We start from the raw sequence: 19,891 nt of genomic DNA on the forward strand, positions 1-19,891 counted from the left end.
ATTGCGGCACGGTAGCACAGTGGTTAACACTGCTGCTTCACAGCTCCAGGGTCCCAGGTTCGATTCCCAGCTCGGGTCACTGTCTGTGTGGAGTTTGCACATTCTCCTCGTGTCTGCGTGGGTTTCCTCCGGGTGCTCCGGTTTCCTCCCACAGTCCAAAGATGTGCGGGTTAGGTTGATTGGCCAGGTTAAAAATTGCCCCTTAGAGTCCTGAGATGCATAGGTTAGAGGGATTAGCGGGTAAATATGTGGGGGTAGGGCCTGGGTGGGATTGTGGTCGGTGCAGACTCGATGGGCCGAATGGCCTCCTTCTGCACTGTAGGGTTTCTATGATTTCTTCTATTTCTATGAAAGCATTAGCCAACCACTACCTTAGCAGGAGGATTTTGTGCTGAATACAGAAGAACTCTCAAAAAGCCAGGCCAATCATTTGAAAATTATCCTTTTGCTTTGCATCAAAACTAGAAGGCGTAGGCCATTCAGCCCTCCGAGCCTATTCCGCCGTTCATCTTGATCAAATTCAATGTCCTGTTCCCCTTTCCCCCCATATCCCTTTAGCCCCAAGAGCTATATCTATTTTTCTTGAAATCAGACAACATTTTGGCTTCGACTACATTTGGTGGCAGTGAATTCCACACATTCACAACCCTCTGGGTAAAGAAATTTCTCCTCATCTCAGTTCTAAGAGGCTTACCCCTTATCCTCAAACTATAACTCCTAGTTCTACTCACCCCCCCACCATTGGGAACATCCTTTCTGAATCTACCCTGGCTAATCAGAATAAGATCCATTTACGCCAATTCTTTGCTTCCTATCTGCTAACCAGCTTCCTACAGTCAGTTTTTATGTTCCCCGTTAGCTTACTTTCATACTATATTTTTCACCTTCTTAATCAATCCCTTGGTCTCCCTTTGCTGAATTTTAAACTGCTCCCAATCCTCAGGCCTATTGCTTTTTCATGCCAATTTGTATACTTCTTCCTTGAATCCAATACCATCTCTAATTTCCCTTGTAAGCCATGGTTTGGCCACAATTCTCTTACCACTCTTGCGCCAAACAAGAACAACTTCTGGAGATCACCTATTCGTTCTTTAAATGTCTGCTATTGCTTGTCCACTGTCTTTCCTTTCAGTAATGTTTCTCAGTTTGTCAAGGCCAATTCATGCCTCATACCATCAGTTACCTTTATTGAGATTCAGGACCCTGGTCTCAGAATCAACTACATTGTTGTCCACCTTAACAAAGAATTCTACCATTGTATGGTCACTAGTCCCCAAGGGTTCTCTCAACTCAATTGCCGACTAATCCTTTCTCAACCTTGCACAACATCCAACCCAATATGGCCTTGGAGCCCTTGTTGGCTCCTCAACGTATTGCTCCAGAAAACCATCCCGTATGCACTCCAGAAATTCGTCCTCTATTGTACTGTGACTAATTTGACTCTCCCAATCTATATTTCAAAGACTATTTCCTCGGGTGGATGGAGCTATTACAAGGGGGCATAACTATAGGGTTTGTGGTGGGAGATATAGGAAGGACATCAGAGGTAGGTTCTTTACGCAGAGAGTGGTTGGGGTGTGGAATGGACTGCCTGCAGTGATAGTGGAGTCAGACACTTTAGGAACATTTAAGCGGTTATTGGATAGGCACATGGAGCACACCAGGATGATAGGGAGTGGGATAGCTTGATCTTGGTTTCAGATAAAGCTCGGCGCAACATCGTGGGCCGAAGGGCCTGTTCTGTGCTGTACTGTTCTGTGTTCTATATATGCAGATTAAACTCACCCATAATCACAGATGTTCCTTTAACACATGCATCTCTGATTTCCTTTCTAATGCTTTGCCCAACATTATCACTAGTTTGGCGGTTTGTATATCACCCCCACCACTGCTTTTTGCCCCTTGCTGTTTCTTAACTTGACCCATAGAGATTCCACATCATCTACGCTATTACAATCTCTTACAACATGATATAAATAATTCTCCTTTAAATCATCTTTCAACCTCACTCATCCAGCATTGTTTGCAGTGGGTACATTTGACAGCACTTAATTAAAATTCAGTAAAGAGACCTCAAATTGCTCCAACACGAACTACAGTCTAAAAATGCAACAGCGTGAATCAGTTTTCCAATAAACATTTAGCAAATGTATTTTGGTTAGAGACTCGTACTTTCTTACACTATCAATATTCCATGATATTATCTAACCTACTGTGAACAATGTGCTGTTTTAAAATGATAGAACAATGGTTATGGGTTGTTTGCTATGATATTAAATTGGAACTGCATTTATCCAGCCTGTCCATCCAGGCGTACCCAAGTGTTTTTAATTCATTGGTGGGACATGGGTGTCGCTGGCTGGCCAGCATTTATTATTCATCCCTGGTTGCCCAAGGGCAGTTTGTGAGTCAACCACATTGCTGTGGCTTTGGAGTCACATGTAGGTCAGACCAGCCAAGTACGGCAGATTTCCTTCCCTAAAGGGCATTACTGAACTAGATGGGTTTTTCCAACAATCGACAATGGCTTCACGGTCATCAGTAGATTTTTAATTCCAGATATTTCTATTGAATTCAAATTCCACCATCTCCCGTGGCTGGATTCGAACCTGAGACCCCAGGACTGAACTGAATTTCTGGATTACTAGTCCAGCGATAACACCATTAGGCCATCACCATAAAATAAGCATAAACCAGAAGTCAGTTAAGTTTAACTGTTGTTAAAGGCGGGGGAAAGTAGGCATATACCTTTAAATTTCCACGTCAATCTACCCACTTCCCTCACTAACAGCAAATATCCTGCAACCGAACATTCTAAAACTATTGCCATTCTTATTTTTTCAATGAACTACACACATGGCAAAGTTATAATCTCCCAAAGCGCTCATCGGAGAGTCAAAGGATATGCTTAAGGGTAAGTTCCTCCATTCGAATTGGAGGAACTATGCCTGCAAGATTTTAAAAAATATTTTAACCAGCATTCCAAGCTGTTGTTCAATGTGTTCGTTGTCTTGTCAGACTACTGGTGTTACACCAAATTACATTAATGGATACACAGATATATCAGTTTTGGTGGGCTATCATGAAGATCTGGGAGCACTGGGAGGAAGGTCCAGAGTTTTGGCAGTACCGCATTGAGGTTTTATGCATCTTGGCTGAAATGTTACGGGCATAGTTCTTGGATCCATGCATTGTGGAGACGGAGCTGGCCATCTAACTTTCCTGAGAAGTAACATTCCAAGCCCATGGTGATAACCCCCACAAGGGGCGGCACAGTGGCAAGCATTGCTGCCTCACAGTGCCAGGGACCCGGGTTCGATTCCCGGCTTGAGTCACTCTGTGTGGAGTCTGCACGTTCTCCCCATGTCTGCGTGGGTTTCCTCCGGGTGCTCCAGTTTCCTCCCACAGTCCGAAAGACGTGCTGGTTAGGTGCATTGGCCAAGCTAAATTCTCCCTCAGTGTACCCGAACAGGTGCCGGAGTATGGCGACCAGGGGATTTTCACAATAACTTCATTGCAGTGTTAATGTAAGCCTACTTCTGACACTAATAAATAAACATTAAAACTTTAAGTAGCTACGGTTCCAAACGTCATCTCCAAGTTTCACACAAATGCCTACTATACAAGCTCAAAGTTGTAGAGTTTCAGGATAAAAACTGGGAATGAATGACAAATTGGTAGAAGGTTGAAAACAAAATGGTACAGGAGCCATGAGTTGCATTCAGAAATTGAGCAAATTGACTGTGTCTGTCACCACTTCAAATTATTGTGATGTGCCAGTTCAACAGGGGACTGGAAGATCTCTGCACGCACAGGGCTAGATCTTAAGATGTACTCTCAGTGAAGTCCAGCATTTATAATATTCTTGTGGATGCAATAGATACTTTACTCTTTCTTTGGCACCAAAATAAAAATCACAATTATTCACAAATACACACTGCCAAATTAGATTCTGATACACATAATAACAAGCCACGACAAGATTCCAGTTCTACTCTTGGATTATAATTTTTCACAGTAAGAAGTTTAACAACACCAGGTTAAAGTCCAACAGGTTTATTTGGTAGCAAAAGCCACACAAGCTTTCGAAGCTCTAAGCCCCTTCTTCAGGTGAGTGACTCACCTGAAGAAGGGGCTTAGAGGTTCGAAAGCTTGTGTGGCTTTTGCTACCAAATAAACTTGTTGGACTTTAACCTGGTGTTGTTAAACTTCTTACTGTGTTTACCCCAGTCCAACGCCGGCATCTCCACATTATAATTTTTCAGCCAGCCTACATGTTATCTTGTTGGTCCAAACTGGATTAGTTGGGATATTATGTTCTAGAAGTTTCTTGAAAAATCTGAATTAAAAAGCTGGCTATGACATTGTTGTACAAGAATGCTGTTTTACCTTGGTACTTGATCAATTAATTCTTCTATAAAACCAGAGTCACATCTCGGACATGTATATTCCTGGGGATAGAATAAAACAACATCAGAATACACAGACAATACAGAGACAGAATTTGAGATTCTGTAAAAGAAGCCCAAGAAAATTGTGAATTTTATTTTAAACTGTGCATATTAGTTCCTGGTACCAACATTCAGAAGTACAACTGCAACCATAGATAAGGGTAGGAACATACAGTAAAGCTGTATTTCTTTCACCAACTGTTTGGCATGTTTGTCTTTTGGGTTAACTCTTAGGTTCATAATTCCCTGTTAAAGATTGGCAGGCAGCCCTAGTCAGGTGCTGCTGTACAGCCAGCTACTAGGAGGGAGTAGGTGTTCTGATTTTCTTTTTCTAGTGAGTTCACAGAATCCCTGCAATGCAGAAAGAGGCCATTTGGCCTATCGAGTCTGCACTGACTCTCTGACAGAGCATCTTATTCAGGCTCTATCTCTGTAACCCCACTTATTTACCCCGCTAATCCCAACCTACACATCTTGGGGCATTAGGGGCAATTTAGCATAGCCAAACACAACCTGCACATCTTTTAACTGTGGGAGGAAACCAAAGCACCCAGAGGAAACCCACGCAGACATGGGGAGAACGTGCAAACTTCACACAGACATTCATCCGAGACTGGAATTGAACCCGGATCCCTGGCGCTGTGAAGCAGCAGAGCTAACCACTGTGTCACCTTGTGCCCGGCACGTGCAATTACTTTGCCTTTATGCCAAATCATTTAATCATAATAATAAGTGAACCAAACAAGCCAAGAAACTTTGGTGCTAGAAGGACCACACATCCAACTCAGTACATCTCAGAATTTAAGTAGTCTCCTTTATTACTTTTTTTTAAGTTCAGAAAGATGAATAATAAATGCAGGCTCTGCAGTGAAGTAGAAGTTCTCAGCTGTGTTCCATTGCTTTTTCAGTTATTGCTTTGCTAGATTCCTTCTGTTTTACGACTAGTTATGGTACATTTCATTAATCAGATAATATTTTAGAGCATGCCATTAGTGCTTTTTTCCAGAAATGCTATTCCCTCTGCCATCCAACTCTCCCATATTAAGTTACGATAAGGGCTTCTTTGGAACTTCCAGGCATTGATGCTGTCAAGGAGAGAAGCAAGCTTAGTTGCTGGTATTCATTCAGACTTTAGGATTAATATAAAATTGAGTTGCAGCTGGCAGCTTGAATATTCCCAACATTAGCCTGAAGTTCTGGCACAAGTCTCAGCAGTTTTTGTGGCCCTGTTCCAGTCATGAACTTGACACTCCAGAAAGATTTCCAGTGAGGAGGCCAGTGTGCTACTAGATGCACAGCCTAATTTCAGTTTACAGTTCTTAACAATATAGAGTTACGCATTTGCATTAATTAATTCATTGTTAAAAGATTGTTCAAGATTTTTTATTGGTATAGTTAGTAAAGATTGACAGCATTCAGATCATCTTTACTTAGCACACTGCCACTATTTTTTATTTTGCCTTTTATGTTCTTTATTCAGCCCACTAACTTTTATTTGCTAATGTCCAAAGTCCACACTCACTGCAAGCTGTGATTATTCAGTCAGCTGATGATTAACTGCATGCTGATATTAATTAGCTGAGCAAATTCCAGTAACTCCACAGCTTAGTAACACAAATTACTAGATACATACAAATAATGATGGTTCAGCAATAGGAATAACCAACACTTGTGTAAAAATCAGATGCTTCATTAAGTTGAAATTTACTTATTGAAATGACAAAAAAATTGTCTTAAAGAGATGTGCAGAAGGAAAAAAACAAAATTCTAAAATCACAGAGTGGCCATAACAGCCAATCAACGTAATAATTATGCTACCATGTTAAAGTCTAGTGAAAATGCCCACAAAGCCTTTTATTAGCATCCCATTCCCGATTTAATGGCCAGTAAATCTTCAAATCGCTTCCTTAATCAAACTGTGGTAAATGCAATTTATATGGTACATCAGTCATGGCACAAAATATCCAATTGTGCCCCAATTCCATGAAATAAGCATTACCAATTCATTGAAAAAAGTAATACATGTTTAGTGCTACGCACAGAACAATTTTTTCCAAGTCCAAGTCACTCCAACTCACACTTTATCTGTGAGGTAACATTCTAGAAGAAAGTTATTTTCCGCAGAGACAGCAAATTGGAGAACAAGTTATACAAGTCACACACTTGCCTAACAAAAAGCTGCATGCAAGAGCAGCTATAACACTGTTTTCCCAGCAAGCCCTCGATCACATTTGTGTTCTGAACTCAGGTAGAATCAATAAGAAGTTAAATTGCAATGATACTCCTGGTTAAAGGATACAATTGATTCTTAGCATTTAATCTGCAGAGAAGTCTGCAATTACAATAACGCATGTACCATTCTAAATTCTGACAGCAAGAGGAGATTTCAAAATTGGCAGGCTCTAAACATATCTTTCCCACAAGCAATTCTGATACATATAGTAGAGGAAGGCATACTCATCCAATTTACATGCATAATAGTCATTACACTCCTCACCTGTACATGTCAGAACAAATAGTCATCTGTAGATTCAATGTCACACTAGTCAATGCACCCCCCCGCCCCCCCCAAACCCCGGTTTCACGCACTATCCCAACAACCCCCTCCCCCCGTTTCACACAGCATCCCAACAAACATAACTACAGTTCTTGTACAGTTGCTGGGCTAAAATCCTGGCATCAGGGGAGAGTAGCCTCACACCTGAGTGCAGTGGTTCAATGATATGACTCACCATCTCAAGAGCAATGAGGGATGGCAATAATTGCCAGTCTTTCCTGCAAAGCCCATATTCCATTAATTAAGTTTAAAAACGAAATGAAACCCAGCTGTTTTTCCAAGGAAGTGTACATGCTATCTCTGCTTATTCTGAGCTACATGGTTCCAGTACAAAGTATATGGCTGACTATTAATGCCATTTTAACAAGTCATTCTTTGGACAAGAGCAAGATTAAATCCACCAGTGAATCAGCTAATAAGTTAAAGATTGAAAAACATCAACCCTATTATTTATCTGGATAAACACTGACCATTGTGAAATGTTGTCATTAGCTTATTCTGTGTTACTTTTAACTATCAAGTTGCTCTCATTTTGGGCACCATCAGTATTTAGTCATCTTACATAGCTGAAAATACCCTCTACAAACAAGTCAAATTTGAAAGAACAAAACCCATGCCTGTGCTTGTTTCTTTTGCCTTTCCAATAAAATGGACAATAAAATGAATAACATTTTTAAGAATGTCTCTACATGCTTTCCTGAAAGCCTAATCAGAACTGTTCTTGTTATCATCATTTGATATGGTGCAATGTTTGAATGGTGCATAGCTACACTTGATAACTTTGGCAATGACTTCAACACCTCCTCGTAATTTAGCTTTGTACACTTATGTATGTGTAGGCAAGGACAATTTAAAGCTCAAATGGAAGAATACTTTAAAGGTTAATTCTTTTAAAATTGTAATAAAAGAATAGTGTACGTTTACCATTTTTGCTCAAAGTGAATTTCTCTAATTGCAGTCAGAGCTACACCATATCCACTGGTTCCCCCTCACCTATTCTGCAAGTCTTATTTTACTCTTTCAAAGGATGTGTGAGGGGTAGTGGTGGGGAGCTGCCTTTTGGAACCACTGCAGTTTATGTGTTGTGGGAAAACCCAGTGCTGTTTGGGGTGGAGTTCTAGAATTTCAACCCAGCAAGGTGAAGGAACAGTGTTACAGTTCCAAGTGAGGGTGGTATGTGGCTTGGAGGAGAACCTCCAGGTAGTGGTGTTCCCATGCATCTGCTGTCCTTGCCTTGGGTAGTGAAGGTCGCAGTTTTGGAAGATGCTGTCAAAGGAATCTTGACAATTTGGAATATTGCATGCAATTCTAGTCACACTACCAGAAGGTAGTGCCATCATAACTGTTGAATATTCCAAACAGTTTACAATGAAGTAGCGTTACTGTTGTACTGTAGAAAATGCAACAGAAAATTTTGGAAAGGGTGCAAAGAAGGTTTACCATGACGTTCCTTGGTCTGGAGGGTTTTTCATACGAGGTTCATTAAATTGGATTGTTTTCACTGGAAAGACGGAGGCTGAAGGGCGACCTGATAGAAGTCTATAAAATAAGGGGCATAGACAGGGTGGATAGTCCAGAGCCGTTTTTCCAGGTGGAAAGGTCGACTACAATAGGGCACAGGTTTAAGGTGAGAGGTGGTAAATTTAGGGGAGACATGCGGGAAAAGATTTTCACACAAGAGGGTGGCGGGTGCCTGGAATGCACTGCCAGTGGAGGAAACAGGCACGTTAGCAACATTCAAATCATATCTTGATAAACACAGGAACAGGAGGCGATCAGCAGGATATAAACTGCTTTCGGTGCAGGATTGGTGGGCTGAGGTCCTGTTGCTCTGCTGTATTGTCCTTTAACAAGTTGTTGCAGTGCAACTTTATAGTTAGCTTTGATGAAGAATCATCCAGACTCAAAACATTAGCTCTGTTCTCCCTCCACAGATACTGTCAGACCTTCTGAGATTTTCCAGCATTTTCTGTTTTTGTTTCAGGTTCCAGCATCCGCGGTAATTTATTTTTATCTATTATCAAACTGTTGCTTCAAAGGTCAGGAACGGCATAACCCGATGCAATAAAGCTCAATGTTTTTGATAGCACTGAACTTTGCATTAAAATGAATCAAAGGAAACATCAAAGGCAGGATAAGTCCAGATATGGAAAAAGAAACTTGGCCATTGCATCTTAAAAGCTGCTACTGCATCAGTGTGAAATAATCATCAACTCTCACGTCACCCAATCTGGCGCAGTGAGGAGACTGTCAACAATCACCAGATATGCACTCAAGGCCAACACTCATGAAAAATTAAGTTCAGACTTCCCCAACTAATTTCATAGATCCCCCATCAGCCAGAGAGAAAATTTTCACCTGTGAGGCCTTGATTAAATCTTGTGTATCCAAAATGACAGCCTCTTACAACAGTTTTTAATGTAGCAGGACACAAACTGGAGCATTGAAAGGCTACAAAGGAAGAAGTTACATGCGATTTCAGCTTGCATCACAAAGGTCAGAAACTAGTTGCAACTTATATAAAGGAAAGAATTTTGCCACTTGGGCATCACCTTTTGCACAAGATATAGAAGTGTCCAGCTAATAAAACAAAAATACTAAAACAAAGCAATTAGTTCCTTGATAATCCAAGCAATTTTCCATTGATAGCCATAAATATCTAAATGGAAAATTTAAATCAGGTCAGTCTAAAAGGATTCATCTAGTAAATTATGCAAGCCTATTAATGGAATGCTAGAAGTCACTAAAGGCATTACTATCCTCCTTACTAAAATCAAAATGAAGGGAGAAGGATAAAAAATAAGGGGAAAAAGTAATTTCTATGTGCCATCATGACTGTTGGATATTCCAAACAGTTTACAGTCAATGAAGTAGCATTACTGTTGTACTGTAGAAAATGCAACAGAAAATTTTCACACAGCAAACTCTTACAAATAGCAATGTGATAATGACAAGAGCTGGGTTTTAGTGACGTTAATTGAGGGATAAATATTGGTCTCAAAATGGTGGGATTGTTTACAGCCATCTGAGGGGGCAGGTTTAATGGCTCATCTGAAAGATGGTACCTTTGACAGCAAAGTGATCCCTCAGTACTGCACTGAAGCGTCAATTGTCATGCTCAAGTCCTGGAGTGGGACTTGAACACAAACATCTGACTCAGAGAGAGGACTGCTACCAACTAAGCCAGATCTGACACCATGCGATATGTGGCAAGGTGTCTGCAGCACAGGGCTCATTAATTGACTAACAAGAACTTGTCAAGTATATCACAATGACCTGATTCGGTTTTTCCATTGACCCAAGGAATTTGGGTTAAATTCTCCACTTCATATCTAAAATGACTAACACCCAGTATTGTCATCTGGGCAGACAGTTTAATTATAGTGATTAATAGAAATGCACTTGTAAGTATATAACACCACTTTTAAATATATTGCTGCAAGAAATAACAGTATTCCAGCTTCTTTCAAAATAATATACTTTTCCTTCATTAACCCTCTGTCTAAACCTGTGCTAATTCAAAGCTCTGTACTCCATATCTTAATGCACATAAAATCCCATTCACCCATCACTTCCGTCCTTGAAACTTGGTTTAGGGAGAAGGTTTTAAGGAATATCTTAATGCTAATTTTCACTGGTTTCTGTTCTGATTGGCTATTACCTCAATTGGAAAATTCTTATCCTGGTCTTCAAATTTCTCAATGGCCTGATCCTATCCTTGTAATATTTTCCATCCCCACAAGCCCGAGATTTCTCTATTCTTCCAGTTCTGGCATATTGCAAATCCCTGATTTTAATCACCCTGTGCTTTCCTTGAATTTCATCTGTATATTTCTCGATTTCGCTCTTCTCTTTTAAGATGCTCTTTAAAACCTTCGTCCTAAACCAAGTTTCAAGTCATCTGCCCTAGTATCGGCTTGTCTGGCCTTGTGTCAAAAGTTTTTCTTAATAATTCACATGTATGCAATTTGGGATGTTTTGCTACTTTAAGTGGGGGGATTGTTTACTGATTGCAAATTGCTGATTTTGAAGAAACAAAGGAAGTAGGAGTAGGCCTAGTAGGATCTTCTGATCCTGCTGATGTCTACACCGTTTTGCTCGTCCCACCATTGGGGAAACCACCAGGGGGTTTAGTTTCGGTGGAAAGGGCCAGAAGAGCCCAGCTACAGTATTTATAGCACTAGTCCTATTCAGTTTCTAGTCAATGGCAATCCCAGGATGCTGTTAGAGGGGGGATGCAATGATGGTAATGCCATTGAATGTCAAGGCAGATGGTTAGGTCCTCCTTGTTGGAGATTTTGATTTGATTTATTATTGCCACATGTATTATCATACAGTGAAAAGTATTGTTTCTTGCGCGCTTTACAGATAAAACATACCGTTCATAGAGAAGGAAACGAGAGAGTGCAGAATGTAGAGTTACAGTCATAGCTAGAGTGTAGAGAAAGATCAACTTAATGCAAGGTAAGTCCATTCAAAAGGTAAGTCATTCAAAAGATGGTCATTGCCTGGTACTTGCATGGCACAAATGTTACTTGCCACTTATGAGTCCAAACCCAAATATTGTCCAGGTCTTGCTGCACATGGACACAGATTGCTTTAGTGTCTGAGGAGTTGTGAATGATGCTGCACATTGTGTCATCATCCCCACTTCTGACATGATTGAGGATGGTCACCTGATGAAGCAGCTCAATTTGGTTGGGCCAAGAACACTACCCCAAGGAACTCCTACAGCACTGTCCAAGGGTCAGATGATTGACCTTCAACCACCATCTTACTTTGTGCAAGTTATGAGTGTTTTGTCCTAATTCCCATTGACTTCAGCTTTGCTAAGGCTCCTTGATAACACACTCAGTCAAGTGCTGCTTTGATGTCAAGGGCAGTCATTTTCACCTCAGCGCTTATTTTGGACCAAGGCTGTTGAGATCAGGAGCTGAACCCAAACTGAGCACCAGTAAACAGGTTATTACTAAGTTCCACCTGAGAGTAGACGGATCGGATGGTAATTAGTCATGCAGGATTTATCCTGCTTTTTGTGGACAGGAAATACCTGGAAGGTAGCAAATGTAACCCCCACTATTTAAGAAAGAGGGAGAGAGAGAAAACAGGGAAACAGTTGTGGTTCAGTGTAGGAGTGCAGGAGACTATACCAAGAGCAGCACTAGGTATACTTAAGGATGAGGTGCCAACCTTGTGAAGCTACATTGTATGCCAAACAGCGAAAGGAACTAGCATGTGGTATAGTTAAGCTACCCCACAACCAACGGATCAGACTTCTGCAGCCCTGCCACATCCAGTCATGAATGGTGGTGAACAATTAAACAACTAATTGGAGGAGGAGCTAGTTTCCACATTGTCAGTGTTGTAGCTGTACTGGAACAGTTCGACTAGAGGCGCAGCTAGCTCTTGAACATGTCTTCATTACTACTGTCAGAATGTTGTCAGAGCCCATATCCTTTGTATTAAACAGTGCCTTCAGCCATTCCTTGACAGGAGTGAACTGAATTAACTGAAGACTGGCATTTGTAATGCTTGGGACCCAAGGAGGAAGCAGAGATAGATAATCTACCCAGCACTTCCGGCTGAACATTTCAAATCTTTCAGACTCATCTTTTGCACTGGTGTGCTGGGCTCCTCTCACCTTAATGATGGGCATATCTGTGGAGGCTCCTCCTCCAATTAGTTGTTTAATTGTTCACCACCATTCATGACTGGATGTGGCAGGACTGCAGAAGTCTGATCCGTTGGTTGTGGGGTAGCTTAACGATATCACATGCTAGTTCCTTTCGCTGTTTGGCATACAATGTAGCTTCACAAGGTTGGCACCTCATCCTTAAGTATACCTCGTGCTGCTCTTGGTATAGTCTCCTGCACTCCTACACTGAACCACAACTGTTTCCCCTCTCTCCCTCTTTCTTAAATAGTGGGGGTTACATTTGCTCCCTTCCAATCTACAGGACTCATCCCAGAATCCATAGAACATTTGAAGATAATGGATCTTCAAACAAGGCATCCATTATCTCTAAAGCCACCACTTTCAACACTGTAGGATGTAGATCATCAGATTTAGGGGATTTATTAACTTTCAGTCCCACTAATTTCTCCAGTACTTTTTTTTACTAATACCAATTTCTTTCAGTTCTTCATCCCTGCTAACCTCTTGGTTCTCTAGTATTTCTGGGAGATTTGTCTGTATCTTCCTCTATGGAGACAAAGTATTTGTTTAGCTTCTCAGCAATTTCCTTATTCCCCATTATAAATGCTTGTGACTTGTCTCTGTCTGTAATGGACCCACATTTGCCTTTGCTAATCCTTTCCTCTTTACATACTTACAGAACCATTACAGTCTGTTTCTCATATTCTATTTTCCTTTTATCAATTATTTGGTCCTCCTTTGCTCAATTCTACAAAGCTCCCAATCCTTAGGCTTACTATTTTTTGGGGCAATTTTATAAGCCTGTTCCTTTGACCTAATAAACTTTAATTTCTTGTTATCCACAGTCTTATCACCTTTCCAATTGAGTTTTTGTGCCTCATAAGAAATGCAAAGCCATTAATTCTTTAAATGCTAGCCATTGTCTGTCTCCTATCATATGTTTTAATGTAATTTTAAAATTCACCAGTCAACTTGCCATTTGTACCTTTGTAGTTTCCTTTAGATTCAAGACCCTAGTTTTGGATTGAACTACATCACTTTCAAATATAATGTAGATTTTTTATCATTTAATGGTTATTCCCCAAATGCTCTTTTACGAGGTTATTAATGAGCTCTTTCTCATTGCACAATTCCAGATTTAAAATAGCCTGTTCCCTATTTGGTTACTCAACACACTGTTCTATAAAACCATCTTGCATATTTTCCAGGAATTCATTATCTACAGCATTAGTGTTAATTTGGTTTACCCAGTCTAAATGTAGAGTGAAGTCCTCCATGATTACTGTATTACCCTTGTTACATGCACCTCTAATTTCCTGACTTGCACCATGCGCTATATTATCACTAGTGTTTGGTGGCCAACAAGTTACTCCCACCAATGTTTGCTGCCCCTTGCTGTTTCCTAGCTCCACTCAAACCGATTCTATGGGCAGGATTTTCTGGCCACGCTCACCCCAACCACCTGCCTGCTACGATTCCCATGGCAGGCGGGACAGGAAAATTCCACCCTCTATCTTAATCCTCCAATCTAAGATCCTCTCTTACTCATGTACTAATTTGACCCTTTATTAACAGCACTAACCCACCTCCTTTGCCTGTTTGTCTACCTTTCCCAAATGTTGAATACTCTGGAATATTCAATTCTCAGCCATGGTCACCATCCAGCCACATCTCCATAATAGAAATTAGATCATACCCACTTCTGTTTGTGCTGTCAATTAATCTACCTTGTTGTGAATACTGTGTGCATTTAGATAGAGTGCCTTTAATTTTATCTTTTTAGTATTAATTTTACCTTTTTTTCCCAATCTGAATTCCCTCTCTGGTTTCCACCCCCCCCGCCAACCTATTTTAAACCCTCTCCCAACAGCACTCGCAAATGTCCCTGTGAGGTTATTGGTCCTGGTCTAAAGTGTAACCCATCCACGATATATGTGTCTCATCTGCCCCAGAACCAGGCCCAGTGCCTCAGAAATCTCAAGTCCTCCCTCCTGCCACGCATTAATTTATTCTACCCTCCCATTTCTATAGCACATGGCACAGGGAGTGATTCTGAGATTACTGCCTTTTGAAGTCCTGCTTTTTAATCTCTTTCCTAGCTCCCAAAATCTACTTTCAGGACCTCATCCCTCTTTCTTCCTATGCCATTGATATTGATGTGAACCATGACCTCTGGTTGTTCACCCTCCTATGCAAAAATGTTCTGCAGCCACTCTCACATTCTTGATCCTAGAACCTAGGAGGCAATATACCACCCTAGAGTCATTTACAGCCCCATTGTGTCTGTTCCTTTAACTATTGAACACTCTTCTTTTTCCTCCCTACCTGTGCAGCTGAGCCACTCGTGGTGCCACAGACTTAGTTCTGGCTGCACTCCTCTGAAAAAACAACATCGTCATCAGTATTCAAAACGGAAAACCAGTGAGTGAGTGAGATGGACTATTTTTAATCTGCAAGGTGACCACCTTCTGAAATGTGGTATCCAAGTAATTCTCAGCCTCTTGGATGTTCCACAGTGATTCCAGTGCTGGAGTTTCAAAACCCAGGTCTCAGGTTTCTGCAGCTGGTGACACTTCCTGCATGTGGTTGTCTAGGCCTTATGAAACATCCATGACTTTCCACATGTTACAGGACAGGCATTCAGGCCAAGCTATCCTGCTATGCCTTAACTTTACTTTGTGGACTGTTTACAATAAACTGGTGACTAGGAAACCTAGACCATACTGCTGCCAATAAACTTTAATACTGCTAATAAACCTTACTACTTCCAATTGCTAATAAATGACCCACATTTTGACAAATAAATTAGAACATACTAACCGTATCAATCACCATGCACGATACGAAGAATCGATTTTCAACTTTTTGGCATACAGGATAATCTTAAATGTTATACATGCTGAATGGATGAACGATAACAATAAAGTCCTCGTGATGCTGCCATAGCAATAAATAACTTCCATCTCAAAAGAACATCCGTACTCTGCCAATCTGACCCTAACACCATCCTTATTGCATCTGACTAGACTGTACAATGGATTAGTTCCAAAACAGCTACAACACTGGCATTTATCCAACAAGATGGATAGTTGTCCAGATATGCCCTGCCCACAAAAAGTGGGACAGATCCAATCCAGCCAGCTACTGCTCCATCAGTCCACTCTTAATTAAAGTGATGGAAGATGTCATCATCTTTAATGTCATCATTAAGCAGCTTACTCATTAATAACCTGGTCACTAATGCTCAGTTTGAGATCCCCAGGACCAGTCAGTTCTTGACCTCATTACAACCTTGGTCCAATCATGAACAAAAGAACTAAACTCGAGAGGAGGCGAGAATGACTACCTTGGACATCTATTCAGGATTTGACGAAAAGTAATTGGAGTTAATGGGAACCAGGGCAAAAACGCTCCACTGATGAGTCATAGCTCGCACCAAAGAACATGGTTGCAGTTTTCGAGCCAAATCACCTTAGCCCCAGGATAACACAATGAGTGTACAAGAAGTTCCTCAGCGTAATCCTAAACCCAACCATCTTCAACTGCTTCAATGACCTTGCTCCCTTCATAAGGTCAGAAATGGGAATACACGTTGATGATCGCAGTGTTGAATATCATTCAGAATTCCTTAGATAATGAAGCAGTCCATGCCTGCATGCAGCAAGACTTGGGACACTATTCAGGCCTAGGCAAGTAACATTCATGCCACAAGTGCCATGAAATGGCCATCTCAAACAAGAAAGAATCTAAGCATTCTACGATATTCAATTCTATTGCTAACACTGAATTCCACAGAGGGTTATCAGTGACCAGAAAGTGAACTGGAACAGATGTATAAACAGGTTAGAGGCTGGAAATTCTGCGACAAACAACACCTCCTGACTTCCCAAAGCCTGTCAATCATCTACAAGGCACAAGTCTCTGATTGAATATTCTCCCCACTGGACTGGATAAGTGCAACTCCAACAACCCCAAGAAACTCAAGATCTAGGACAAAAGCAAAGACCTGAAATAAAAACAAAAGATGCTGGAAAACTCATCAGGTCCGGCAGTATCACCGAAGGCAAAAACCTAGTTAATGTTTTGAGTCCAATATGATTCTTCTTTGGAACTGAAGTAGGAATAGGATAGATTTTATGTTGTTGAAAAAGAGGGGAGGGGCAAGTGGAGCAAAAGAGAAGACAGTAAGAGTTTTAACAACACCAGGTTAAAGTCCAACAGGTTTATTTGGTAGCAAATACCAAATAAACCTGTTGGACTTTAACCTGGTGTTGTTAAAACTCTTACTGTGTTCACCCCAGTCCAACGCCGACATCTCCATAGCAAAAGAGATCAGGGATAGGTTAGTGAACAGGTGAGATTAAAAGACAAATGTGTCATGGAACAAAAGATAGTGTGGTAATGGTAGTAAAGAAACAAAGTGTTGGTCCAGAGTAGGTGATAATAGCAGAATAAAGATCAGTGTTATCGCAAAGCAAAACATGAGAACAAGATACAGACTGGCACAACGGGGGAAAAATACAAAATGGAGGATAGAGTTCATGGTCTGAACTCATTGTTGATCCAGAAGGCCGTAAAGTGCCTAATTGGATGATGAGATGCTATTGATCAACTTGAGCTTGCACTGAGCTTCACTGAAGCAGGCTGATGACAGAAATATGAGCGCGAGAGCAAGGTGGTGAAATACAAGTAACCGGAAGGTTGGCACCCAGTAAAGCAGTCACCCAGTCTGTGCTCGGTCTCCCCATCATAGAAGAGATCACACTGTGAGCGGTGAATACAGTAGGCTAAATTTGAAGAAGTATAAGTAAATCACTGCTTCATCTGAAATGAGTGTTTGGGGCCTTGAATGGTGAGAAGGAAGTGATGCAACAGGTATTATATCTTTTTTAGAGTCATAGAGGTTTACAACATGGAAACAGGCCCTTCGGCCCAACTTGTCCATGCCGCCCCATTTTTAACCACTAAGCTAGTCCCAATTGCCTGTGTTTGGCCCATATCCCTCTATACAAATCTTACCCATGTAACTGTCTAAATGATTTTTAAAAGACAAAATTTTACCCACCTCTAGCAGCTTGTTCCAGACATTCACCACCGTGTGTGAAAAAATTGCCCCTCTGGACCCTTTTGTGTCTCTTCCCTCTCACCATAAATCTACACCCTCTAGTTTTAGATTCTCCTATCTTTGGGAAAAGATATTGACTATCTAGCTGATGTATGCCCCTCATTATTTTATAGAACTCTAAATCACCCCTAAGCCTCCTACACTCCAGCGAAAAAAGTCCCAGTCTATCCAGCCTCTCCTTATAACTCAAACATGGGAAGGTGCCCTGGGATTGGGATGAGGTGTCGGGGGTGATAGAGGAGAGGACCACAGTGTCATGGAAAGAACAATCCCTTTGGAATGCTGATAGGAGGTGAGGAGATGTGTTTGGTGATAGTATCATGATGGAAATGGCAGAAGATAATCCATTGAATATAGAAGTGCAGGAAATGGGTTGAACACAGTTGAGAGCTCCACAGAGTGGTTTGGAGAATCCTCAGTTGAGGAAAAAGGAAGACATGTCGGGAGTGCTGTTGTGGACGGTAGCATCATCAGAACAGGTGTGACAGAGATGGAGAAACTTGGAGGAATCAACCAGGGGAAAGCAGCACACTTGAATAACATCTCAACAACCAGTTTAAATACCCACTCCCTCCACCACCAACGCACAACAGCAAGTGTGTAACATCTACATACGAGATGTACTGCAGCAACTCACCAGGGTTTTTCAACAGCATCTTCCAAATCCCTGAGCTCCATCTCCTTGAAAAACAAAGGCAGCAGGCACATGGGAACACCACCACCTGCAAGGTCCCTTCCACATCACATATATATTATGGTTCCTTCAGTGTTAGGGAGGGAGTTCCAGCATTTTGATCTAACAGCACTGCTGATGTGGCTACATTACATAAACTGTAGCAGTACACCACCACCTTCTTGAGGGAAATTTGGGATGGGCAATAAATGCTGACCGTGCAACATTGCATGAATACATTTGTAAAAAAAAAAGAGTCTTGCTGGGAGCTTGGTCCAAACATGTTTCATGTGAAACACTCAAGCTGACAGGGTGCACAAGAGCAGACAATCAATCTGAATGGAATTCAAATCAAGGTTCCGATGTGAAAGATTCTGATCCCACTGTGCTCAAGCAGTAGAAATGAATTCATACAGCTTAGATTTATAGCTTACTTGGATCAAAATGCAGTGCAAATGTGACCGTAATCAAATTCATATAACTTGCAACCACAGCACACATGTTTAGTCACACCTTATGCCACTGCTATTATACACATTCATGCTATTTTCACACCTTGAGTGCTATTCTGCAAGGGAAAACAATGGTCCCTGTTCCAGTCATGAGCTGCAATGCTAAAAGCAGCATAATTATTCAAATCACAAAAGCAGTGTAACCTTCCACAAACAGATATCACTGGAACAAAGTACCACCAATAATGATTGCCATGGAAACTGGTATATTAACAGAAATATTCTATGACATTTTACAGTTTAAAAAAAGCTAATCTTTTCCCCACCAAACAGGAACAAGTGTGACATATGGATATTAGGTTAAATTCACCTAAGGGGGTTTTGGGGGAAGGGGGGGGGGGGGGGGGGAGGGGGGATGGAGAGGAGGAAGAGGTCACACCTGCAGCTTTTTCCAATTAGAGATCTTTCACACTTAGATCATCATCACTGCGAGACTCTACACATTCTGTTTATGCTTGACTAAGAATTTTTAAAACTCAAATCATCTTTTAACACACATTTAAAATGAGCTTAGTCAATAGTCACGTTTTTTTTAAAAAGTGTCAACCTCAGCGACAGGAGTCAAATCACAGCAAATCGCAAGAAGAGATTTGAGCTATATTTTGTGGACCTGTTCAGCATTTTAAGAGCAGTGACAAACTGGCTCTCAAGGTAGTTTTAGATTGTGAAAATGTAACCACCACCTCCCCCAACCCCATGCACATACTGAATTAATACACATCAGTATCTAAATTTAACAATTGACTCATGGACTCATCAGTTACCAGTTCTCGGGGAAAGAAAAAGTATAGAAATGACAAAATCTATTTGCATACTACAATCACAGAATCGTTACAGCGCAGGAGACTATTTGCCCATCATGTCTGCACCAGCTCTCTAAACAAGCATCATGACTTAATGCCATCCCTTGCCTTTTC

The 19,891-nt window shown here is 41.1% G+C and overlaps 1 protein-coding gene across 2 annotated transcripts in view; it reads right to left on the reverse strand.

Moving 5' to 3' along the window:
• rnf126 (ring finger protein 126) overlaps positions 1-19,891 on the reverse strand; it is a 62,635-nt gene that overhangs the window by 37,641 nt on the left and 5,103 nt on the right. For both annotated transcript variants that reach the window (XM_078198261.1, XM_078198262.1), the window contains exon 2: positions 4,390-4,451. In XM_078198261.1, the coding sequence (XP_078054387.1) occupies positions 4,390-4,451 (62 nt within the window). The remainder of the gene's footprint in view (positions 1-4,389; positions 4,452-19,891) is intronic.

This window comes from Mustelus asterias, chromosome 26, assembly GCF_964213995.1.
Source record: "Mustelus asterias chromosome 26, sMusAst1.hap1.1, whole genome shotgun sequence".
NCBI lineage: Eukaryota > Metazoa > Chordata > Chondrichthyes > Carcharhiniformes > Triakidae > Mustelus > Mustelus asterias.